Source organism: Montipora capricornis, chromosome 6 (genome assembly GCF_036669925.1).
Source record: "Montipora capricornis isolate CH-2021 chromosome 6, ASM3666992v2, whole genome shotgun sequence".
Taxonomy (NCBI): Eukaryota; Metazoa; Cnidaria; class Anthozoa; order Scleractinia; family Acroporidae; genus Montipora; species Montipora capricornis.
In genome coordinates this window covers 50462860-50488535 of record NC_090888.1, presented here as the reverse complement: position 1 = coordinate 50488535, position 25676 = coordinate 50462860, and the positions used below count along the sequence as shown (strand labels likewise).

At 39.8% G+C, this 25676-nt stretch overlaps 1 protein-coding gene across 4 annotated transcripts; it reads left to right on the top strand.

Moving 5' to 3' along the window:
• Nucleotides 1-236: 236 nt before the first annotated feature.
• On the top strand, nt 237-24038 carry LOC138052378 (serine/threonine-protein kinase LATS1-like). Of its 4 annotated transcripts, XM_068898855.1 has the most exons (5): nt 11007-11090; nt 14156-14386; nt 15643-16614; nt 18385-20706; nt 21689-24038. In XM_068898855.1, exons 3-5 carry the CDS (start codon nt 16192-16194, stop codon nt 22166-22168), a joined length of 3225 nt encoding a protein of 1074 aa, XP_068754956.1. In that variant the 5' UTR covers nt 11007-11090; nt 14156-14386; nt 15643-16191; the 3' UTR covers nt 22169-24038. The 4 variants fall into 4 exon arrangements, with proteins under 4 accessions (XP_068754958.1, XP_068754957.1, XP_068754959.1 ...); XM_068898857.1 differs by lacking the exons at nt 11007-11090; nt 14156-14386 and adding an exon at nt 237-252; XM_068898856.1 differs by lacking the exons at nt 11007-11090; nt 14156-14386 and adding an exon at nt 3634-3757.
• Nucleotides 24039-25676: the final 1638 nt, after the last annotated feature.

The following is a 25676-nucleotide window of genomic DNA, read 5'->3' as shown; positions in this document are numbered from 1 at the left end:
TTGAATTTTTGAAAAATTTTTGTTTAAATGCCCCCCTCCCCGGGCCAAAAAGCTGTTCAAATGCCTCATCATAGGTCCATTTCAGGTGATCAAATGCCCCCACCCCCGGGAAAATTACCAGATTACTGTTTTAACTTTTCAGTAGTTTCTATTATGCTTCTGAGGCTGTGTATGTAAACATGATTTGATAGGCAACACCAAGGAGAACCAGGGCCCTACATGACAGGAGGCCACAAGGAGGACAGGTAACAGGTATAAATATCCAAAGAGAACCAATAACAAAACCTACATATCAATCGTCGCAAATTTATAATATATTCATAAATAAACCGGGTCGGTCAAAGCAATTGACCTCTACAAATCGTATCCGGCGACGTCGGTTTGTATATTCAAAGATAATATAAATTGGTTCTTAATACCTTCAAATACGGAACAAAGTTTGAGTAGGCCTTTGCTTTTCAACCAATCAGCCTCGAATGCAGAATCTTTACTTTTGAATGTAAGTTTGTCTCCGCCATGATTTATCAACTCACGTGGAAACGTAACATGAAATCGAGGCTAGCGATAAAATTCCCCATCCCCCTATAAATGCTGATCAAATTCCCCACCCCCCTATAAAAATGGTGATCAAATGCCCCGCCCCTGGGAAGACTAAGATGATCAAATTCCCTCCCCCCCGGGCAGGAAAAGGAGTCAAATGCCCGGGGTATGCCCAGGGGAGGGGGGAGAGAATGTTGAACCTTCAATTTGACTGGTTGGATTGTACGTTGGGCGGTGCTCCAAGGAGATCTGGTGCCAATTGACCTCTTCAGCTTGTACGTTTTGTTTTCCAATTTCAGACCACGTGATGTTCCCAAGGGAATTTTCCTTTTACATCACTCAGTCTGATATGGGAAAGCAAAAAGTACAAGTTAAAGAGGTCTATTAACCTGAGAAACCGATTCAGGTTGAGCTAAACATGGTAAAACTTCATGAAACAGTAGTGTGGGAATCAGAACCTCAATTGCACTTATAATTAACAATTATTCCATGAGCGCGCGTTGGATATGAGATGATAGATAGCCAACGAGGCGCGTAGCGCCGAGTTGGCTATAATCATCTCATATCCAACAAGCGCGAGTGGAATAATTGTTTTATTAAAAACGCCCCCAAAATATAGAAAACTAGACTACAATAAAAATTGAAAGGCCCAAAAAATCACGCATATGCTTGCCGTGTTTGTAAATCATGGTATAATGGCTCATAACCCTTGGTGGCTTAGCCAATCAAAACTCTGATCCAGATTTTAATAATACTTATTATATTGAATTATGATACGTCTGATGATACTTATACTAAATTAGCGGTATTGCCATTACGGCCGTCAACCACGCAAAAGAATAAAAAAAAATGACGTTGTTTAATTATGTGTGAATTGCATTGGCGTTCATGTTCAAATGCTCACCGAGACAGTGGAATTTAACAATTCAATTTACAATTCAAAAGTTGGCATAAGAGGAAATTGGAGAAAACCCAAAAAGTGCTGTGCACACCATAGTGTAGCTGGTAACCCCTTACGCATATGCAAAAGCCCGCAATCGCTCGTGCAATAGCAACCACATAAAGTGCAGCTGTTGGCAATGCAGTCTTGAAAAGCCTACGACCCGAAAGACAAGTCAAGGAGCTTTCAGTGAAGAGAAAACTTCTCAAAATAGAATACAGTAGAGAACCAACAGCCTCAACCATTAGCATGAACGGTGTTCATGTAGGCGTTCATACAACTTGCTTTCGCGCTTTTCGATCTTGAACCACATGTTTGCTTTCTTCTTGCAAAGGCGGGAGGTTGTCAGGATTGCTTAGCTTTGCAAAAGAAGTACCTTGTGGTACTATATCTTACGATCACCTGGTTGTGGCACGTCTGTACATGAGATCACTCCAGAATTGTCTTCGTCTGCGATATTATTATTAGGGAACTTAAGCTTAAGCACGCGCGTTTTCAGTGAGACGCGGACGGCAGCCGGAAGTGAGCTGTTTTCCCTTTTAAAACCTGTCTTCACACAACCACATTTACATTCCCAGGTATCTTTTCTCCATTAGAGATGATTGGTATAAAAATCTGGGAGACACCTCTGTCGTGGCACACAAAATGTTCTCTGCCGGTTACCGTCCGCTTTTCAAAAACGCTCCTCAATGGCTCGTGCTTGAGCTCCCTATTGTATTCATGGGAGAAACGTTTTCCGCAAGCAACCGTGGGTTATGATATAATCCTACTGCTAAATGGTTGGTCGAACTTGTGATTTGATCGGCCTCACGTAAAACAAAAAATACAAAAGCAGGAGCCTTTACAACGAAGAGTAGTTTTAAGTTGTTGTGAATTTGTGCACTTGTTACTAAATAAAGAGGCAAAGGCCAAACAAGTCGGACTATCTTCTAAAGAGTTCTATTAGCATGGACAGTTATTTTATCCTTTTGTGATCAGAGTCCATATGATTTGCATATGTGTAGCTGAACACCACTGAGTAATGGGCTCCTGGCACAGTGAAATCGCACGTTGGTCTTTTTTCCCGATAAGAATTCCAATTGCTTTCAAAATTGAGAAACAGCACGAATAACGAGGCTAGTGCTAAGGCTTGGACCTTCCACCTGACATTTTAACCTGTTTCTATATCAACTGTGCAGATGTACTTAGACAAACACGCACTTCGTTTACGAACTGTATGCGTGCGTGTGCGTGTCCTAGATTTAGAACTGTGCCTACTAATTCTATGTTTTTTTAATGTGTGTTTACGAATATGTGGGAAAGGCAGATCTTAAAAGTGTTATCGAATCCAAAGAGAACATCTTTGAAAAATGCATGGTTACCCCCAATTTTCTTTTTGGATACCAAGAGCACAGTATTGCTAGTAAGTTCTGCTTTCTCCGCAAAGTTTTAAACCGCAAAAAAAATATCACTGTATTGGTATAGTGAGCACCCCATCTCGAGATGCGCAGAACTTATGTGCAATAACAGTAAAAGGCACGACTGTGAAGATAGTATCGAATACACGTGCAACGCTGTCATGCGAGTTTGCTCGCAACTTCCACAGCTAATAAAACGTGATCAAAGAAGCTAATCGTCTTATGTTCGTTTGGCAAGGTTCTCATTGCAAAAAGGGACATTTCCAACGCTTTTATCTAAAAATCTAATTAGTACGGCGTGCATTTAAGCACACAATTTGCTAGAAGACGGACTCTGATACGCAAAAAAGACAGAAACATTCCGTAGAATGACAGCGGATTGTGGTTTTTGTTATTGTCAAGTACCCCTAATAACACCTTTTGACACAAATATTTATTTTAAGGACAGGAATGTCACATATTTTAAGTGTTATGAAGAAAACAAATCTCGTCCTTCAAACTCAGTCATGTGGACCTTCGTGAGAACAACTTCGAGGATGGATTCATGACGCCTTTGCCGTTCAAAGGCATGTTTCTGTTTCTTTTCTTCCAATATTCCGTGACATCAAAGGAAAACAAGTCCTTTCTCGGTTCAAAGGGTCAAAAACAGCTTTCAAATGGTCAATCGTTTTACGTGACTAGATAAGAAAAACACAGGGATTAAATTCTTAAGATCTGTAAAATAAAACGATGCAACCTTTTTCGTTGATTTCAGTTACTTGCCGCTGAGCAATCTTCGTCCCTGTGTCTGCATGTCAAACCGTATCTAGTGCGACCAAGAGCTATCATTTTCTTAAAATTGGTGCTGACAAGTTGTCTGCATTTTTGCGATTTTGTTAAGGTATGTGTGTTGATCATTTCGTGTTTCTTTCCTCGAGGACGTAACAAATTTATTCGGCCGGCATCTCACTAACTCACCCACCATGAAAATCTGCTTTAATTAAGTATATGACACGAAATCTCCCTATTCGCTTTCATTCCTCTGCCGGCATTCCGCAACAATCCCCCAGTCACCTCACAAGACTCGAAAAAACCGTGCTGCCGTTAGTTGTAATATACAGAATGTATATAGCTTTCAGTTCAACAGCAAAAATGCACTTTTGACAGTTGTTTTAAAACACGGGCGCAAAGGTAAGGTCCAAATGGATGGGCTAGCCTCTTCAAAGGAGGTTTGTCATGTTCTTTTTATCAATTCATTGAGAACCTTTTGAACCCTTTACAGTTGATGGTAAAATTATTGTAATGCATAGAAACTGGTTGTAGATGTTTTAGGGAGCATATAACCGACATTTTCAAGTTTTCTTCAGTTTTATAAACTCAGTGAAACTGAAATCGCGCGTTGTGAAATATTTGTGTTTTAACTCCGTTTGTGACTAAAACATTTTGTTTTTTTTTTGTGAATGGGTGAATGAACGATACAGTTCTAATATGAACTTAGGAATTTTCACATGCTTGACCCAAGATTGGCAGACCGTACACTGGTCCTCGAGTTTGTTTGTTCTTTTTATTTTTGAAAACAAAAAATCAGTAATTTGGGGCACTATCTTCCAGCAATGCAACATGCTCTGCTTGACAGGATATTTTTCACTTGGAGCGATTTGATGTTTTCTTGTTAAACACTTGGAAAGCTGATTACTTTCAGTGCATTAATCAAGCCTTTGGCTCGTAAAAAGAGACTTTCTGTAACCCTGGAGAACCTTAATGAACAGCGTTTATAGGGCCAGGTCCTCACTTATGAAAGCTTTGCCTCAGAGCTCTACTCAACACTTTGGTGAGACGCATCGATCGCCACTAACTGAGGCCAGCTGATAGAGCAAAACTTTTCCCTCGCTATCAGTGGATCCGAAAAGTCAAATCATTAATACACATATGCGATGTACAAGATAAAGTTAGGTAGGAATACGATTGGCTGAGCTATGTTAAGCCCACTGAATTGAAGAAATTTGCACAAAATTTGACCGAATATAATACCAAGGAAATGGGAAATTTTACACGAAAATCATTCCTCATTAAAACTCTTTAAATTAGCTCTAGTTTCAATAGAGTCTTGAAGAAAGTGGAGTCCACCTCCAACTTCTTGAAAACACGACCAAAATGTGCACTTAAAAAAAGTTGCATTTTTAGCTAACCCTCAGTGGATCGAGAATTTTAATGTCTCCTCTTTTTTACAATGTCAAATATTTTCTGGATAAGTTATCTCTGGAACTCTGCGGTCCACCTGATGATTTGCACAAATTATCCACTTGGATTTTTTTTGGCCAAGGTCAAGTGGTAGCCATTAACAGATAAAACTATTGTTATAATTATTGCGGAGAATCATCTTCCGGTTTTGCTATCATTTGGAGCTTAAAATACCGTAAGTTATTCTTGAAATGCTGAGACACGGAAGAGATACTTTCATAGATATTTCGTCATAAGTAAACATTAATCAGTCCAAGTTTATAAAGACAGGTACTTTAAGGTGTTGTAAACTACTGGTTTTACCAGTAATTTGTGTTTACCCAATGAAGTTGTATTATTATTATATTCGTATTGAACTATTGATGAATCGCTAAGTAACAGATTTAATAGCTATGATGTCTCCAAATGGATTTTCCTCACAAATATCCTTATCAATCAAGACAAGCGAATCGGCTGTGAAAAGATTCAAAGGTAACATCAGTATTAAAGTCCAAACTATTTGCCCAACACTCCGGAAAGAGATTACATTAAGTTTTATATAATAACCCAAGTTATTCTCGGATTTTCATTGGTTCTTGCCTATGATCTATTAGAGGACAGACGCACGATTGACGTCACCATCAGCTTTTATGCTAATAAAGTTTAATTCTTTATTATATAAAACAAATAGATTCCATGTTGCCGTGGGTCTGTTCAGTAATAGATCACAGAACACGTCAAAATGTGGTAAGAACATCAGTGACACACTCGGCTATCGCCTCGTGTGCCACTTTTTTGTTTTTACCACATTTTGACGTCATCTGTGATCTATTACTGAACAGACGCACGGCAACATGGAATCTATTTGTTAAATCTTTCGAATATATATGTTTTGTTTTTTTTTTTTGGGGGGGGGGGGGGCAACTGTGCCCCTTTCCCCTCCGCTAGCTACGGCCATGAAGTACATGACAAAGGATGCTGTGAGCAGTGTGAGTAACCCTGCTGCAACGTACGGGAAGAATCAGATACAAATACACACTGTAGCGACGACTTAGTATGATGTACTACTGTTTTGTCATAGTGTTGCACCGGTGATAACCCTTCACTAGGACGACCATTACGAATTTATTGCTTTTCTCCCTGAATGTGTCCTCGTCCTCGAGAGTACAATCAGAGCCTTCTTGACACTGGACGGTTTCAGTTTCAGTTTTCTTCAATGCTGGAAACATTTTAAATTTATCGACGTCAAATTTTTCCTACTTTCAATTAATGATTTAAGGCGAGAGACAATTGAAAACTGCTGATAAATTCCACCAGCCTTAAAAAAAAGTTCAGCGAAGGGTTTTGTGAAATCAATGTACTAAATGCTGAAATCAGTAGAGGAAAATACTGGACAGATGTTTACACTGAACTGCAAGGTCGCGCTCTTCCCTTGGTCACATGAGGTCAAGGGAACATAATAATTGGTTACTTTAGGGTCACAAAGCCAGCTGGAAATATATTTTTTCACAACGCAACGTTGGCATGCCAGTCGCGTAGCGTAACACCCTGGCGTAACACCGACTCCAACTTTTCGTAATGATTTAGGCAACAAAAAAAAGCGAGAAATATTTGACAGGCTATGCCAAAAACAAACTCCAAGCAACTCAGGTAACAATATATCTGCGAGGCAAATTACAAAGAAAGAGGATGGAACCTGTCTCACTCGGAGCAGGGAACGTTTCAAGTTGCCGATGCCTCAGCAACTCAATCAAGAAGGACAAGTTAGACAGGAATGAAGAGAGATTTAATTACAGTTTGATCTAATTTTAGCCGAATGAATTTCTTCAACAGAAAAAAAGAATCGGGAGCATCTAAAGCCACGGGATATTTAAGAAAATTTAATTATGCCAGCACTCCAATCAACCACCACTCCAAACTTCAGCGAGAAGTGATGACACCGGGTGGTCTGACTTCCATGAATATTCCGAATAATGCAAAGGTCTTATCCAAAAGAATCGTTTAGACTTATAATCGCGAATCCCTGTGATCAAATGCTCTAACATTCCTAGTTTCTATTCGATCATCTTACTATCTCCTCTGCTAGCCTCTAATTTCGCATAAACACTGTCACAACGATGATGTCAGTCTCTGATGAGGATCGTTGTCTGCCGATCTTGGTGGTATTTATGATTTTGATACTGCCAAATTTTCTGCCCCCATCGGAGAACTATTCAAATTCCTTCAAAGTGTTGCCCATCTCCACATTCCCCAGATGTACTATACTGATCTGCTTAACCCGGCAGACAAGTAAAAACTATCGTCAACGAGACAAGTAGTAACGCCGGTCTGAGTGCATTCTCCGGCAAAGCCTTTGCATGTTAAAATAATTCTTTTTGAGGGGAATATTGCTTTGAATCATTTTAAATACTGTATCAGATTTTGCATTTTTTTTGTTTACTCTATACAATGTGGATTTGTCACCTTTTTTCATGGTAGTAAGGCTAACAAAGCTAATCATTAGTATTTAATTCAAGATAACCAGACAACATTGCTTGAAAACTGATATATTCATAGAATGGAAAAAATATTTCAGAAAAACCTCTTAATCGCCATCTTATATATGATATTCGAGTAGTGCTTTTCGCATAACTGAAAAGCTATTTAGAGCCACGCATGGATTGGTGTCTTTTAGTAGAGTGAACGTAATCGAAAAGCATCCCCGTCATGTTTATGCGAGCGATTCCCCTTGCCTTTCGTATTAGAAACAAATTTATCGATTTTTTAGTTTGGATACATGCAAGTTGTCCTCTCCCCCTGTTTAAGATACGATGCATAATCTGCCTCCAGACGATTAGATCTTCAAAGTTTTATTTCGGTTAATCCGAACAATCGCACATGTGCTCGACATGGGTTTTTGACATACATGTCAAAATCAAATGCCGAGTCAACAGCGTTTTTGTCTGTACCGTGCTTTAAAAATCCCAGGAATGATAATTTGGGGATTAATTTTCGTCTGGCTTGAGATGATGTTTACCGCTACAAATGTACAAGTGTGAGTGAGTTACCCCGTCAAAGGACCTCACAGATGCTGATGAATTTGCAAAGAGTACTTGGAAAAAGCAAACAATATTAAGACAAATCTCGGCCAGGAATTTACATGATAAATTTGGTTTTGAGCTCAAAGTTTTCCAAGTGCCGCACGAATTTACATCAATACCTCTTGAAACAAAGTTGTTTTCGTCCATTACTATACAACAGTATAGTATAGTTCCGAAGTTCCCTCTGAAGAGTTATACAAGGTCGCAAATTGCGAACTTTTAGTACCTTTTCCTCACAAAGAAAATGTACTTTTAGATATGTAACCCTGTACGGAAATTAGAAAAGCCATAAAAAGTCGCTGACTAGCGCGACCTGTTTCGAAAGAGTTAAAGTTGCGTAGCTTTTTGTTCGTTCACCGAACGCTTGGAACACGGGTCGAGTGAGTAGAAACCGCCAAGAGCGGCTGACAACCAAATAATTTTATCGTTTTTTCTCACAAATTGGAAAAATCGTGTCGGATGTTTGTGGCTTAGATCTTGGTAAATCCTCTGCCGGATGAAGAGCTATGAAAACAAATATATAAACGAACGAGTTCTTGTTCTAAGTTGTTGCAAAATGCGGCGGGCAAACGCACATGATGTAGTTTTATTCGAATCGAAGACGTTTCTAAAGTACAGTCTCCGTCCCTAAAAGTGTTTTGTGAAAGTCAGAAAAAGTATTAACAGCCCAAAGACTAACAGTATGTATCTCCCTTAATTAACGGAGCTCCATTGTTGGACGACGACAACCTGTGGAGGACTGAATCCATCTAGACCGCTTTTTTGTTGTTTCTCGTTCAGCGAAGGAAACGTGTTCAGTGTTGGAGCAAGGCAAGACCAGCGCTCGAAACTTAATTCAAATCAGTTTTCTTACAATGACTTGAATATTTAGCCGTCTTGCACTAAATTGATATTTAGAATTCCCAGAGCTGAAATCTTGGACAGAAATGATAATAAGAAACAAGGCTCCCATCCCCCGAAATGAAAATCCAGCACTAAACACATGCAGCTCGTCAAACAGGAGTAGCAGTAGTCTTCCATTACAATGTTGGACATATTTTTTTAATAAAAATGGTGCCGGTGCGAGCAAAGGCCTGCACTGCCTGGCAGGTGATCTCATATGATTTACTTGCACGATCCTTTCATGATGCTTCAGCACAGCACAAAAACAAAGTCCTCAGTGTTTCGCAAATCATAGACGTGTTCAGGTGCTCGGCTATATACAGTGAAGTAAACAATCATCCGAAATCTCATTTCAGTCAGTGTTGTCACTCAACCGAAAAAGTCACCTACTCACACAGCGAAACAGGAAAAAAAGGTACTTTTCAAAGATGTTTAAAAGGAAATCCAGCTGGTTTTTCTTGAATAAGCTATATAAGTATGTGCTTTGATAATAATTACCCATGTCAAAGTACCGCCAACAAAGTGTTGGCTATTAGCTTTCGAGCAAGTAGGAGAGGAACTGTATATTACTTGCATCATTGCATTGATTGGAAGCGTGCAGCAAGCAACCGCTCGAAATATTGAACAAGATTAACTCAAGTTGGAAAAAGTGGTCAGCGAGAAATCCTTAAAGAACGGCTCAACTTAGAAGCATCTCCGTTGGCCCTCGCTGTTAAAGGCGATTAACACTTATCTCAGATTAAAGTTGGCTTTAAATTCTCATATGTCAATGAAGCTATTTTTACTGTTAATTCAAACGTTTTTCAAGCCAAAGTTGAAATCAAATGCCAACAAGTATGATCATACTTCGCAGCATCGTTAAGTGCATATATAAGCTGACCACTTTTTGTGTCCCGATCCACTTTGATTTGGCAATTGGTGTTCACGTTTCTTAGCGAAGAGCAACAGACACTTGGACTTTGACTCGCTTAACAGTTGTGCTTATCAATCTTGAAACTCGAGCGGCTGTCATAAAACCAAGTACTAAAATGTATACTTCAAGTTGTTTCATTCTCACTAGAATTGTCTCAATAAATGACCAAAGGTCTCGGTTTCCTTAGCGTTGGAAGACCAGTTATATAAAATTCATTAGAATTCCTGAGAAGTTGTCGGGAACGAGGAGGGGAGGAAAAGACGAGAGGAGGGACGAGTTAGGGGGCTGTTTTTCCCTCTCCCTTCTTTGCTACGCAGGCAAGTTTGACCATATAACGTCGGCTTCCATTGATACCAGCCTCGTAGATGAAAGAACTACCGACGTTAAATAAAGTGACTTGACTTGTTTTTACCATAGCCGTCAAACCCACCACTGAACAGCTTGGACAAATTCCTCGTTCTTTGTTGGGGCGAAGGTGAAAGAAGGAGGCTAGTTGTGAAGCCGCTGTTTCTGCTGGTAACAACATTCCTCTTTCTCGCCATCCTTTCACATGACGCCCTGGAAGTGTTAAGAGGGTCTCTGAGATAGATCATAGTCAAGGCTTGAAAAAGAGAATGAAGCAACTATTTCGAAAAGCTCATTATTCGAGTTCTACAAAGATCCTACAAATGCTCCGTACAAAAGGGAAAATTAATTAAATTACGAATGATTTTAATCGCGACAAAACTGTAGACTCGTTAAGCAGCCTGGGCCCATGATTCAGCACATCGACCAGGGAACTGGAACATGTGACAGTTTGTTCCTCGTGGAGAACCGACTATTTTTAGCAAAATCGCAGCTTCCAGAAATAGTGGTGGGTTTCGGTAGAAAGAGCACGCCCTTATTGATCCCCGCCCTAACAGACGATAAGCTGAAAGCTTGTGCAATATTTCGCATGACAGAAATACTTGAAGATCATTAGTGTCACAAGAACCGGTTGTTAAAGCAATCAGTGGTGTCATCTGCTTGTCACACTTTGCTCAGTGGACCTTTAGCTACTGGTGCACTTGGCCGATGTATTAAGCTATTTCAAAGTTTTCTTTCGAAAGGACACAGTAACGTGCACGAACTACAATTTGCGATAAGGCTACAGCGCTGAGGTAGGCATTCGCTTTGAAAACCCATTCTTTTTGGAAGAAGACATGAACTTTCTCACATACTTAACACCACTGGTCAAGCGCAAGTATGAAAAACTGCTCCTTCAAATATTAATTGTTAGTGTGTGCACGCAAGGCACGAGTTCAGTTGCGGTCACCTTGGACCGAATTGAATCATTCATCCGATCTAACTCTGATAACTCCTTGATAGCCGGAAAAGTTTTTCTTTTTTCCTAGATCGGCTGTCATTCTTTATAACATTCCTTTCTTACATTAAAATCCAAAACGAATATATAGGACAAGTGAATTCAAACTTTGTTACACTATAGAATTACTGCAAGACGACTGCAGTGTTAAGAGTTAATCCTTGGTTGACAGGGTTTTCTGTCCTTCATATACTCAAGAAGAGAGAGTGATGCTTTCAGGAGCGAGATGTTTTGATTACATTTCGCCCTTATCGATGCCTTGGTAGTCGAACATTTTTGATAAGTAATCACAATTACTTACTGTAAAAAAAATCATAATTGACAACAGACGAAAACAATTTTACAAAATCATCAAATTACGCTATCTGTTTGATTGTAAAGTCATTAGTGGATTCAGCTATCCAATAGAGAAATACAAGTGAGGTCAAAAGTCATTGCTTGACGTCATTGTGCGAGTATATTTTCTTTCTCGTGATTACCGTGTTGATTTTACCAGTCTACACACCTGAGTGTTTTTCCTGTCCATGAGATAATTGGGTTATTGCACGGAGGCAACGATATTGAATGATTATGTATTGAGCACTTGGGAGCAGGGAAGTCCGCCAATCTCATATTAACTCTCTTCCTTTTTTTAAGCAAATTAATTGAATGTTAAGGAATCCGGTAGAAGAAGAAAATGCGGTAGGAAAGCCTCAAACTGAAATCACTTTCCTTTTGAAATAAAAAATTCTGCAACAAAGCTGCAATATTAAAGCGCGTCTTGTTTCTATCCACGGTTGAAATTTTGTTGAATATTCTTACATAAGCACTCAGTGGGGGGTTTCGGCCGGAATCATGCACTGAAGCCCATTCTCATCGGTGCTTAGTTAAGGGAAATACATAACGGTTGTTTAATATCGTAGCCCAAAGCGAGTAACAACAAATGAACGCATTAAATCAGTCACCTTGTGCTTTGTGAAGCGGAAAATAACTGCCCTTTATGCGGACTTTGCCTATGTACATTTGGTGAACAAAAGCCTCTACTATCTTTTTTGCTTCGAGTGGTTCTTGTTTCTATTATTTTCGACAGCATGACGGTGCTGGCAAATTTAGCTCATCAATGACACGCCTGGCTAGGAGCTAAGAATTCAGTGCTTTCCCTCCCACAAGAACGCCTACGTTTTGATCTAAACATAACAGATCGTAAATCTCGTTTGACACGGATCGAAAAACAAACAAGCAAGCATGACTACAAGAAAGCACTTTTCTGTTGCTCCTTTTCGATCCTTTATGGATGCTCACAGTTAAGGTCTTGTTCAAACTCTAGACTTGTAAACAGTCGGTAAAGCTTTCCGGTAGGAAGTAGGAGAGGAAGACGGACCTGTAAAAAGCGCCAATTTTCCTTGCACCGATTTCTCGCGATTTGCTTTCAACATTTCTGACAAAGTATTTAACACTCGTTTATCATTGGTCTTTAATTTAAAGCTTGATGCAGAAACGGAAAGGAGATCATGAAGATTTTTCATTACCAAAGGCCTTCAGCTTCAATATTATTTTCTCTGTCGAAGTAACGCTCGATGGAAACATCAGCCATTTCATCTTTCCACAGTGGTAATCCGCTGTTTATCAGCAAAATTTCCGCGTTTTCCACAGTTTTGGGGAACAGCGCCACAAGTACAAAAGCTGAGAACAAGTGCGGAGTAATTTCGGGAAGAAGGGAACATAGCAAATTTTTCAAGGGAACAATTCAAGGTTTAAGCCAGCAATAAAAAGATTTCTCGGAATTTAACAACAGGTGACATAAGTGGACTGACGAAAGTAGTTCGCAAGAAGCAATATCAAAACCTTGTGTTCAAAGTCATTGACCGCTATTCGTCAGCACATGAGATTTTCTTACAATTAGTAATATTAATTATTCTTTGGTAATATTTTTTTCCAAAAAATACGTTTGGAAAGCGGGAACAAGTAGTTGATTTTGATCAACAAAAGACAATAAAACAGAAAAAGTATTGGTAACGAAACAAGACAAATATTTTAGACTTTGTTCCATGCCTTCAAAGCATTTAGGATCTTATTGGGTCCTCATTCTACATTTTTGCTGGGTATGTTCTTTTGTGACATATTGGACCATCATGTTGGGCTTCTCTAAAGTTAACATTCTCAAGCAGCTGAATAGTTTGCTAAAGTTCTTCTCTAAATGCCATAGTAAGAGCCACATACCGTACTTATTCGGCTACAAGCCGAGCTCGGCTATAAGCCGAGACCCCAAACTTCTTTCGCAAAAAATTAACTTCATTGACACGAATTGCAAATGCATAATACCCGGTAACAGACTGAAAACACGCTAATGACATAAATTCGTGTCTTCATTTGTAATGGTGAGCGAATCAATCTTTGGCTACGGTTCAATGACCTCCTTTCACGCTGTGATAATTGTTACGAAAATTACTAGACTAAACAGACAAGATCTGGTGGTATCTACTATGTAAATATTTACTAAACACGGTGTTTTATTCAAACTTGACACAAAACGGGTAAATTCTTCAAGTGTGCGTTGGGTCAACTCCTTGCGCTGTTAAAAGAAACAGAACAAACGGCAAGGCAACCCAAGAGCCAGAACTCTCGAAAGGGCACTGTTGGTTCTCCTTCGCGCCCAATGACGTCAGTGATTAAAACGTAACGCCCCGAGAACACCTCACTTTCTTGGTTACCTCGTAAAGCAACGCTTAGCGCGAGGGGTATTGTTTAACTAGTAAGAGATCTTCTGTTATAACCTTTGGCGTCAATTAGGCTTGTTTCAAAGCAATTGTATGCAGTAGTGTTGGTGTTTTGACAACATAAAAACAAGTGCACTGAACCATTTCCCGTTTTCTAATCTGATAGTCGATCGCCAACGCTTATCATGTGACGAAGTTAACATTTGCTCCCAAAGCATCGCGATGACAGGAACAAGAACTTCCTGACAAATCAGACTTTGATGGGCCTTTGATTGATAAGCACAGCCAGCCACTGGTTGTTGTTTCTTCGAGTGAAATAGCGGCGCCATAAAGGTTAAGGCAGCTTTCAGGGATCAAATGCTCGGAGTCTAAAGAAAATCTTGTCATCTAGTCAAAGGTAAAAAAAAGAATTAATCTTTACTCAGCATGCAACGTCTCACCGTTTCCCAAGTCAACGAAAACACATATTTGCGCTCAGTCATTCTAACACAATCCTCACAATCGCGGAGGCCAATATGAATGGCAACAGAGTGCGGTACTACATGTCAGGACCGCTTAAGCGCAAGCGTGAAATTCTCGATCTCTTTAATCACAGCCTTTTTAATACAACATACTGAGAATTTCATAAGACGTCCTCCCTGCAAACTGTAATGACTGGTAGTATAAGCATGCTAACACGTGGTTCGGAATGGTGTTCTGCTCGCGTGACTTCAGATCTTGTATATTTTTCGCGTTTTACTCAACGTGTGGTAAACATAGGATATTTAAGTTGCATTTTCCGGCTTTAGAGTTAACGTTAAAATCAAAATAAGCCACTAATTTCCAACTCGAAATACGGCTACTGAATTCGAAACCAATCATGTTTTCAAAGGGACAGATTATGTGCTCGTTAATTCTCCTCTGATCTTTCGGGTTTTGTGGCGCTAAACCGGAAGTTGTCACCCAAAAACCTCTTCCATTTCCGGAATTCGTCGATTGCTCTCGAGAAATGCGGAAAGACGACTTGAAGGAAGACGTCTATGTGAGCTCCAACTCGCCAGCTATTGTTCGCGGAAATTTCACTCTAAAGGCGAGCAGAAAATTCTCTTTCGAAAATTGTAAATAAAGGCATATTCCATACCTCGACAGGGAAAATACTCCAAGAATAACCCACGAAATATCTTGAATTTTAAAACTTCGTATGCTGATTGTAATATTGGAATGTCGAGGGACCCTCCATTAAAATGAACGCTTTTTTGACCACGGCATTTTTCGCGGTTTTATTTGGTATTTTTCTCGAGAGTCGAAACATTTTTAGCGAAAACCGATGGCGTGAAATGTGGAACAAGGAGACAAGAATGAAGGGTTTAAAATACATTTCCTTGATCATTACTTGAACAGTATTTCAAATTTAATAAAAAAGCATGTGGGTGAGGAGACACTGATATTTATTGACCTTCCAAAAGACCTCATAAGTTACCGTGGCAACCGAGAACCAATCATAAAGCGCATAAGCGAGGAACGATCGCAATGTGCCAATTAACTTAATTTTCTTGTCTAATGGGGTGGACTGTGTGAAATTCTAATTTCTTTCGCATAGCAATCAATAAATGTTGTCAAGCTTATCTCTCCGTCTGCATTACAGCCATTTCAAGTACTTTTCTGTCTTCGCAGGTTTTTAAAAATCCTACAAGACTAGCTCTGTCTTTGAAGGGAAAATTTGGCAGGATTTTTTGCGTTGTACAAGCCAAGGATCGGAAGTATATTTTGGGTTGTGATAAGTTTAGAGTGAGGTGATACTTGGACTTTGTGTGGAATGCAAAATATCCAATTGCGTGAGAAAGAGCGCTCAGCTAAAGCAGACTACTTTCTACGGGCCTGGAAGCTTCTTCGATCGATATTTTCCACCGTTGGATCTCTTCGTAGACAGGAGAGTGTCTGAGACTCCGAATCAACGATACTCGTGAAGCTAAACTAGAAAACGTGTAACTGCATTCTCACTTATTCCAGCTATGGAATTTGAGAATCTCTGAACTGGCGAGTTATCGGAGCAAGTAATTTCATCGCCGAAGGGCTAGAGTTCTTGAGGCTTATTTTGGGATCTGTCGCGATAAGGCCATTTGAGGAGGGCTTCTTTGTCAGGAAATTTAATCTAAACGCTTTTCGCGGATCTCAGATCACAAAGACAACATCGAAACATACACTAACTTCGAAACTACCGAAATGGCGGAAGGAGAAAGAGAACAGCATCGCGTACCAGAGCAATTGAAGCCGAAGCTTTTCGTCGGTAATCACCAACAAATGCTTCGTGATATCGAGCAAAGTTTGAAGCATTTGAAGAAGAAGCCCGAGAAAAAAAGGACGCAACAGCCGACAGCTTCAAACACGGCCACGAAGGCAACCACGGCTGTCTTCGAACCAACAAGTCAAGCGAGAGGACTTTCGAACAAGCCTGTGGTTCACAACCCGAGTCGCCGGTTTAGCGGGCATGAAAAAGCTCTAGCTGAGATCAAAAGCAGTCTGAAGCCATTTGAGACCCCGGAGTCAGGCTATTCGTCTTGCAACGAGAGTTCGATTTCCACTCAACCGGAATCCATCAACAAACGGGTCTTGGATCAGCTGAGGGCTATTGGAATTACGGACGAGGTATGTAACAATTTCCACACGTTGAATGTTTCTATTCGTGCATAAGAAGGGCGTTTATTGCGGTAAGGCTTATGTACAAACGTAATTGATGGTGGACCAGTTCATGTAGCTCAGCGTCACTGCAAGTTTTACCGATCGATGTAGCGACTTTGCTTGTGTGAAAATTTTCCTCGCTCTGTATACATGAGGGTCTGCAATTTATATCGCAGGATTATTGTTCCGACATCGCAAAATACGCAACAGATGTAAACGAGATTTCAAGAAGCTCTGATATATTACATTTTTAGAGTGGTAAATAAAATCCTGAGTCACACTTCGGTCATACCAAAGGAGATGATTTTACGCACGATTTTTCTTTTGCCTTAAGGTTTTTTCTGCCGGTTTATCGGTGCATTTTTGTCCTTTGTTTTTCATTACTTAAGTCGAAAAGGCGCCGAAACTTTTACACTCAAATAGCCTTGTTAATGGATGTATTGAGCACGAAGGATTGCTTCCGCTGTAGGTAACCTTACAACAATCTGTACGATTTCAGCGTGTGACTTAAACAATTCTTTTAATACCTGTGAACACAAGACGTGTGTTTTTGTCATTTTTCGTTTTCACGTGCCAAAGAAAGGCGACAACAACATGCACTTTATGCGTTGAAAATGAAATGTTTGATTCTATTTAATTTCGACTTCAGCAGCTTCGAAGCAGTAAAGCTTGAGAACTACTTGACATCGAACATCCTTGCTTTCAGTTGTCATAACCCGTGACTGATAACTGTTTCGAAGTCAAACAGTTGCTTGAAAATCTCAGAGTAAAGATCTTGTTACAGGATTTACATTCTTTGAATCTCAAGCAATCGTCATTACTCCTTGTGAATGTTGGCCTGTTGATTGACACGCTCCCTGTGTCTTGAAACATTTGCTTCAAGCAGTGTGGTGGTTATTTGACTTATAAAGCATTTTGAGAAATGCTACATGAAAGATATTATGCATCAAATGGAAACTTGGAAAAATCCGAGCCCCAGATGAGATTTGAACCCACGACTCTCTGTGATCTAGTCGGATGCTCTGGCCACTGTGCTACTTGAGACTGGTGAGCAAGGGTGAAATGTGGATTATTGACTAGAACTGCATCACACAGTCATATAGTCAAATTTCAGATAACCACATGACTCATGACTGCATTGCACAGTCACATAAGGTGCATTTCATGGACCATATTCCAGAATAGGAATATATGGAATTCACTACTTGCACAATCCCATAATACACCTCTATTACCCCCCACCCCACAAGACTTTAGCATAACCATTGTTTTCAATTTCTCCTGGGACATGAAAATGTCCCAAGAGAAGTCGAAAACAATGCCTGTGCAGATTTTTGGGGAGTAAAAGAGGTATATTATCGGATTTGTGCAAGTAGTGAATAGAAGTTAAGAAACCTTTGTTTTTACGGAAATTCACATTAAAATTGTCAAACACCTGCTAAATACTATGTTAAACATATCTTTACTATCCTTGTTGGTTGAAATCGCCAAACATACCGTTTTCAATTATGACTTCACATATTCTTATTCTGGAATAGGGTCAATTCAACGCACCCTAAGGCATATCAAAGATGCAACTAGCCAACCAAACACCTAAGCGAGTAATGTGAGATATACTACCTGAAAGATATTATGCATCAAATGGATTTGATACATAATATCTTTCATGTAGTAAAAACATTTTTCGCTTGAAGTTATAAACGAAAATACCACAACTAGACTTTGTTTAATTCCCAGGAGACAGCATCAGAAGCATGGCGTCTTACTCCTGGCAGGACTGTGGAGGAAAAAATTGATGCAATTCAAATGATGGCTGCCAGCAATGGCTATAGCAGGGTAAATTTTGGTTCCAATGCGTCAAGTGGCAGCCGTACTCAGCTGCCTCCCCCATACAATGCTGCAGTCTACCGCATGCCTTGGAAAGGCTCTCAGGAATCACTCAACAGTGGCAAGAGAGCAGAGTCTCCCATGATGGGGCTTGATACCTCAGTACAACTTGGACCTCCTCCTGTCACGAGAATAGTCTCTCCAGCAGCTAAACAGGCTACAGCCATCGCAGCCTCATCTGAGTCTATGAAGGCTGAGTGGCGTGTCCACAATGTTGCAGCAATTACCCCACAACCATGGCAAGGAATGCCCCGCATGCCAACACCTAGCCAACAGCGATTCGGAGAACGAAATGGACCAAAAATGCAGTCTGGATGGCATCCTACAGTTTCCTCTGTAACTAACACAGGGATCAATCAACAGCCACCACAGTTTCATGTGACAGCACAGCTTAATTTGTCTGGAAACAACTCAGCTGTTAATGATTGTCAAGGAGGGAGTCGAACTGTTGGAGCAGGAAATGGCACAAATCCTATGTCCTTTAATATACTTGTTCAAACAAACTTTCCATCAAGTTCTTCTGGAAATGTCCAATCATCTTCTCAAGGACAGTACTATCAAGCTGCCCCTCAGCGTGTAATCCCTTCAGTTGTTCAAGGGGCACATTCTGACATTGCAGGACACTCCAACTCTCCTTTGCCAACTGCATCACACACTCCTGTGCCGCATTTTGTTCAATCATTTGATCGAACTCCGCCACCAGCTTATGCCCCTGTGGCAAAAAGACCTTTACAGTGCTCAGATTCAAACATGTCAGAGAACAACTGGCAGAATTATGTGCCACATTCTTCTTCAAGATCCCCGGTCCCTCCTCCAGAACAATGGAGGAATTCTTGGAATACGGAAACATCTTCTAACTCAGGATCTATTAGTGATGAAATGCCTTGGTCCAGTTCATATAATGACAGTGGTCCACCTTCACCTTTGTCAGATTCTTCATTTAGTATTGAAGGGCCAACAAAAATCACAAACTTAACGGGAACAGTAGTTTACCGACTTGACTCTCCAAATATGCACAAAAGGCCCCCTATTCCATACACAGAGACTCAGGACAGTGCAGTTCCCTCCACAGAGGATGACGAACAAATGTCAGAATCAGACATGGAAACTCTTCCTTCAGGTCTTCGCTTCCCGCAGAAAGCTTCCAAACTAAAAAACTTAACACCTGCTGCTACAAAATTCTATTTTGAGCAACATTTTGAGAATGTTATGAAGATGACTGAGGAACGCCAGAAAAGGCGTGTACAGTTAGAAGAGGAGATGCAGATGGTGGGACTATCTCAGGATGCACGACACCAAATGCGACAGACATTGTGGCAAAAAGAAACCAACTATAATCGTTTGAAGAGAACAAAGATGGACATAACAATGTTTGAAAAAATAAATAAGATTGGAACAGGAGCATTTGGCGAGGTGTGGCTTGTGCGAAAAATAGACTCAAATATGCTGTATGCCATGAAAATCCTTCGCAAATCAGAAGTTCTGAAGCGCAACCAAGTTGCCCATGTAAAAGCAGAGCGAGATATTCTTGCTGAAGCAGACAATGAGTGGGTTGTGAAACTGTACTACTCATTCCAGGATGAAAAATCTCTGTACTTTGTAATGGATTACATCCCTGGAGGAGACTTAATGAGTCTTTTGATTAAATATGGCATATTTCCAGAGCCCTTAGCAAGATTTTACATTGCTGAACTTGTTCTTGCTATCGAGTCTGTGCACAGAATGGGATTTGTGCATCGAGATATCAAACCTGACAATGTTTTGATTGATAAGGATGGACACATCAAACTGACAGACTTTGGCCTTTGCACTGGCTTTCGGTGGACTCATGACACCAAGTATTATCAGAAGGGTGATCATGAAAGACAGCCAAGCATGGAGTATGGTATGCTTCCATGGGATGTCATGGACTACCCTCCTGATTACAATGAACATCTTATACGGAAGTCACTTCATGAAATGAAGCCACTTGAAAGGAAGCATTTCCGCAAGCACATGAGAAGTCTTGCACATTCATTAGTAGGCACTCCAAACTACATTGCTCCGGAAGTTCTACAAAGGAGTGGTTACACACAGCTTTGTGACTGGTGGTCAGTGGGTGTGATAATGTATGAGATGCTTGTGGGTCAACCTCCATTTATGGCCAACACCCCTGCTGATACACAATTAAAGGTGGGAGCAATCTTTTTCTGCAGCAATCGCTTTTGCTATAAACTAAGCTAAGTGCTCAACCCATTGACTCCTGGGAGCGAGACTCAACAGATTTTACTCTGTCTGATGCTAGACAATTTTACGCGTCAACAGGGGGCATCCTGGGGCTCCTGAGGAGTGAATGGGTTAACCATTCAAACGCTTGTAATCTCGCAATCTGGTTGGCAGAGTTGACAATGTTGATAAGAGTGTAGTTAGCCATGCTCATGTCATTTTGGGAAATAAACCAATCAGATTGCGAGAAAGTTATAGACAATGCTTGCTCTTTCTTTGTGTCAGATCCTGGTCACACTCTGAAATAAACATTTTGAATAATGTGGTAAAAAACAAAGTGAATGTGGTTCAGCGTTCCCTGTACTGTTTTCATCAACGATATTCTTCGTTGCAGTGGTCAAAATTTGTTGTGGACTCGCTCTGCTTCCACAACATTTTAACCACTGTGATGACAAATGTCACTGTCGATAAGAGTACAGACAACGCTGAACCACTTTCAAATTTCCTTAAGTCCACCGCCATTAACCCATTGACTCCTGGGAGTGAGACTTACTCTTACTCTGTCTAACGCCAGACGATTTTACTTGTCAACTGGGGGTAGAGTTGAGGTAGTGTGTGTTCTTGTTCCTGCCTTTTTGGCATGCACCAGAAAATGTAATTTTATTTTATTTTTTAATTTTGAATTACTATTGTCATAGTCTTAATTATTGTCATTATTGTTATTGTAATTTCTCTAGTATTTATATTTCACTGTAATTTATTGTTCATTTCACGCTGAAGATGACAGAGGCGACTGCCGAAACATCTCTGTTGTGAAACTCAGGAGTGTCGTGTTTTTCTTTAAAAAAGGTGAATAAAAATAAGAACTGATAAGTTATGGAGATGTCATCAAATTGTCCCCATATTTTGATTCAAACTAATACTTGCAAAAAAAACTTTTGGCACACAGGTGATCAACTGGGAAAGAACACTACGCATCCCACAGCAGGCTGAACTAAGCTATGAAGCGAGGGATTTGATCTTGCGACTGTGTACGAGTCAAGACAGAAGGCTTGGGGTAAATGGAGTTGAAGAAATCAAGAAACACCCTTTCTTTCGATTAGTTGACTGGAATTATGGTGTTCGCCGAATGGAAGCACCATATCGTCCACAAATTTCTTCTCCTACAGACACTTCAAATTTTGATGCCATGGATGAACCAGAGAGAATTAGTAGTGATGAAGAAGCTGCCTCTGCAGATAATTTTGATGAGGAGGCTTCAACAGAGCCATTATCACACAGACATGGCTATCACCCAGAGCATGCATTTTACGAGTTCACATTTCGAAGGTTTTTTAATGATGGTGGAATTAACTATTCCTCGTCACGGCGATACTCTTCTGATGATAGTGGTAGTGACACTACAACAAAAGAGCCTGTCTATGTTTAAGTTCTGGGCCCCACATTAGGGAATTGAGCAACAACAACTTCAATCAAACCCAAAACCCTTTGAAATATAACTTTGTGCTATGATAACTCTGTGCCATTTTATCTTTCTTGTTTATGTTAGACAATGTAAGCACAGTTTCCCATGATTGCATTCCTGCAAATAGTCTTAAAGGGCTACTATGTTAACAAAAATCACTTTCTTCTGATTTTGAAAGTGTGTTTGCTTAAACCTTGACCGGCAAAATTTTGAGCTTTGATTTTTATCCAAAGGCTGTTTACTTTAAGTGTAAGTTTTGGATTTCACGGTCTGCCATTACTCACCCTCAAAACTGACCAACTTGACCTCTGTGGGATGGATCTAGGGAAAAGGGATGTCATTTACTCACTAGCTTAAAATTTCAGCGTGTAATTGCAGCTTATTATATATATAAAACACAAGATCAAGAGTCTGAAACTCCCATGGGGCATACCCAAGCACTGCATTCTTAGTGAGTCTTGACATCATTTTGAGATGGCAGAGCATTAAATAGGAAAATTCCAGTTAAAAGAAACCTTTAGGTGTCCTTTTTTAAATCTAGGCTTAAACCTGGGTCACATAGTGTTTGGTTAACACAGTTTTGAAATTCAAAGAAAAAGAAGAATTGATTTTTGGTCGTAGTAGCACTTTAAAGTAAAAATGAGTACATGTATTGATCAGTTACTGTGGTATGCTGATGTTGTCATCAACATTGTCTTTTGCATATTATGGCAAAGATGCATTTTAACAAGCATGCCTTATCTGCAATTTGATTAATTGTCCTCATTCATCCAATAAGAATATTGTGTTGTTGCATTTCCATTACTGTTACTCAAACTCTGGTGTAATGTGACTGTTAGGTAAAGTAACATAAATCGTTGGCATCTACACCAAGTCTTGTATCTTGTGAATGAAAGCTATTTCTCTTTATGTCTTCGGGAGTAATTTGCGAGGCTGTTGTACAAATAAGACCTTGTGTCAAATCTTAGTGTCAATGCACTCTAAAAATGACTTGTTTAAAACTTCAAGTAGAATTTACTTTTTCCGTTCCTCAGATTATTTTCTGGTAGAACTTCAAAAAGTGAAACATTTCTTAGCCACTTTAGAATGTCTCAGTTGGTCGTCATAATTTTTAGACAACTAGTTTTTCCACCCCTAAGAAAGGAAATATAGTTGAGGTTCCATAAACTAAACTGATATAGAATTTTCAGGTAAGTATTTGGCTTTTGTTTCTGATAGGGTCAAATAATTTGATGTGCTCTTAATCTTAGTTATATAATGTCTTGCATAAAGTTGACATTCACTGTAAATCGATATTAATACACAACATGTCTAATCTATGTATTATTGCTGTGTGTATTGTTGTTAAACTACATGCTAACTTGTCTAGCAGCATGTTTAGATGATCTCAAAGCGTTTGCTAGGCCAGAGTTGCATACATGTTAAGTTTTCCATAGGTTTCTTAATTTAGCTCCAAAGACTGAGCAGATTTCTTATTCTATTCCACCAGTCTTTTTGGAGGACAAAAATATTGTGTTTATAAAATAGAATGTTTTATCTGTCTCTATTGGACTCCAAGATTAAAACAAAGCTTATGAATAATTTCAAGACATATGGTAAGATGTATTTCAGCCTTTCTACCTTGTATGCCATTCGGGAAAAATATATCATAATTGAATTGGTATTCTTCAAAATTCACTAAGTTACAGCGACCAGTTTTAAAAAATACTCACCGTGAAGATTGTTGAGTTTAATTTAAAGTTATATTACAGTTGCATTTCTCTTATAAGTATTTCTCATTAACCAGGATAGCAACAACGAAAATATGGAAAATAAACTGTTCAAAAACATTTTATTGCTTGACTACAAATCAGCTTCAGTCTTTCCCAGTTATAACAGTTGTAAGTTTACAGTAAAAAAGGACAATTGAGACGTTAAGCTTTCAGGCTGTTGGTGCGGTACTTTCATATACCGGACTGGCGAGGGGAAAACCGTGTTATTCCGACTAGGCCTTGCTAATTTAGATAGTGTTATGTTCGCTTTGTTCTTTTCTTTCATAGACATAAGTTATTTCGGATCCGGGGTATTAAAGACCAGCTCTTTATTTTAAGTTTGAAGATCGCAAAGTAAATTATATATAAGATTTTTTTTTTCTTTGATTGCATTGAACGTTAAGCTAGAGCTGTTTTTGCCGGTGGAAACAAAGTTGAAAACGATACTCACTTTGCTTCTACGGCTAAAGGATCTCTGTCCCATCCACAGTTACAATTTCCTTTCCCTGACAGCGTTGCCATTTTGAAAGTCAGCACAAAACCCCGCCAAATTGGGGGGATGGAGGGGGTGCGATTTCTGGATTCCCCGAGGTTTCTTCTCCCTTGCGCCCAGCCCCCGGCCTGTGTGAATGTCTCTAGGCAAGTTCCATTTACCAAAACTTCCTTAATTTTTCGTCCCGAAAAAGGTTTACTAGTGATTTCGGGGTTATCAGTATTAGTCTCTTATAGGAAAGACTAGAGGGGCGCGTTAACTAGATCATGGGAGATTATTCTGAAACGGAAAGGGGGATAGGGTTATCAGAAAGGGGCTTTCACAGTTCAACCACTTGCAGATACAAAAATGAAAACAGTCGGCTTTTACTTCGTGTAGAAGACGCACATGACGTAAAAGCTTTAGGGGTCTTTAGGGATTTAGAATTCTGATTAGGTATTGTTTCACGATTTTTGTTCTATTGTTTTACGTCATGTGTGTCTTCTACTCGAAGTAAAAGCCAAACAGTCGCCGCCATCATCATCATCGTTATCATTATTAATTTTAATCATCAGAGCGAGTGTTTCACTCTGGGTAAGGAAGGTGTCATGCATGTACAATTTTGGATTCACGGCTTTTGTGTTTACGTTATAAACCAGGGACCACCGTCGTCAATTTTCGGAAAATATCTGTTCGGAAGACGATTTGAGATCTAGAATTTTCGGAATATTTGTTGTAAAATTTCTGGCTTGCTTGCCTGTCCTGGGATTTTGGAACATCTGAAAAATGGTATAATTGCCCATTTTTAACGGATTTTTACCCTAAAAAGGTCACTTAGAATTTTCGGGAGGCTTTTTTCTGCCTGAAATTTTCGAAGAGGTAAGTTTTGATCCCTATGATTTTCGGATCACTAGACTTTCAGCTAGGAAATCTGAACAGATGAAAATTTTTTAGGGAATAAAAATATGCCTATATCTACCGTTTAAATACCAAAATACGTTTAACAACTGTATGTTTAAGTGGTTTTGAACTATATTCTCGTTGGGTGCCCCTGATAAACGGGGATAATTTTGAACTCAGGACAAGCAGAGACATGGATATACGAGAGAGGTGTGGGCCCAGTGGTGACAGCACGCATTTCCCATCGGCCAATGTGGTCCCGGTTCAATTCCCAGACTTGGCGTCACGTGTGGGTGGCCGCAGTTCGTTGGTTCTCTACTCTGGTCCAAAAGATTCCTCTCCTCAAACT

What these genes read in the sequence shown, in the direction of transcription:
- LOC138052378 (XM_068898857.1), top strand. Translation starts at nt 16,192, where the DNA reads ATGGCGGAAGGAGAAAGAGAACAGCATCGCGTACCAGAGCAATTGAAG. An exon ending in CTATTGGAATTACGGACGAG is followed by an intron (nt 16,615 to 18,384) that starts GTATGTAACAAT and finishes TTTAATTCCCAG; the next exon opens with GAGACAGCATCAGAAGCATG. An exon ending in CTGCTGATACACAATTAAAG is followed by an intron (nt 20,707 to 21,688) that starts GTGGGAGCAATC and finishes TTTGGCACACAG; the next exon opens with GTGATCAACTGGGAAAGAAC.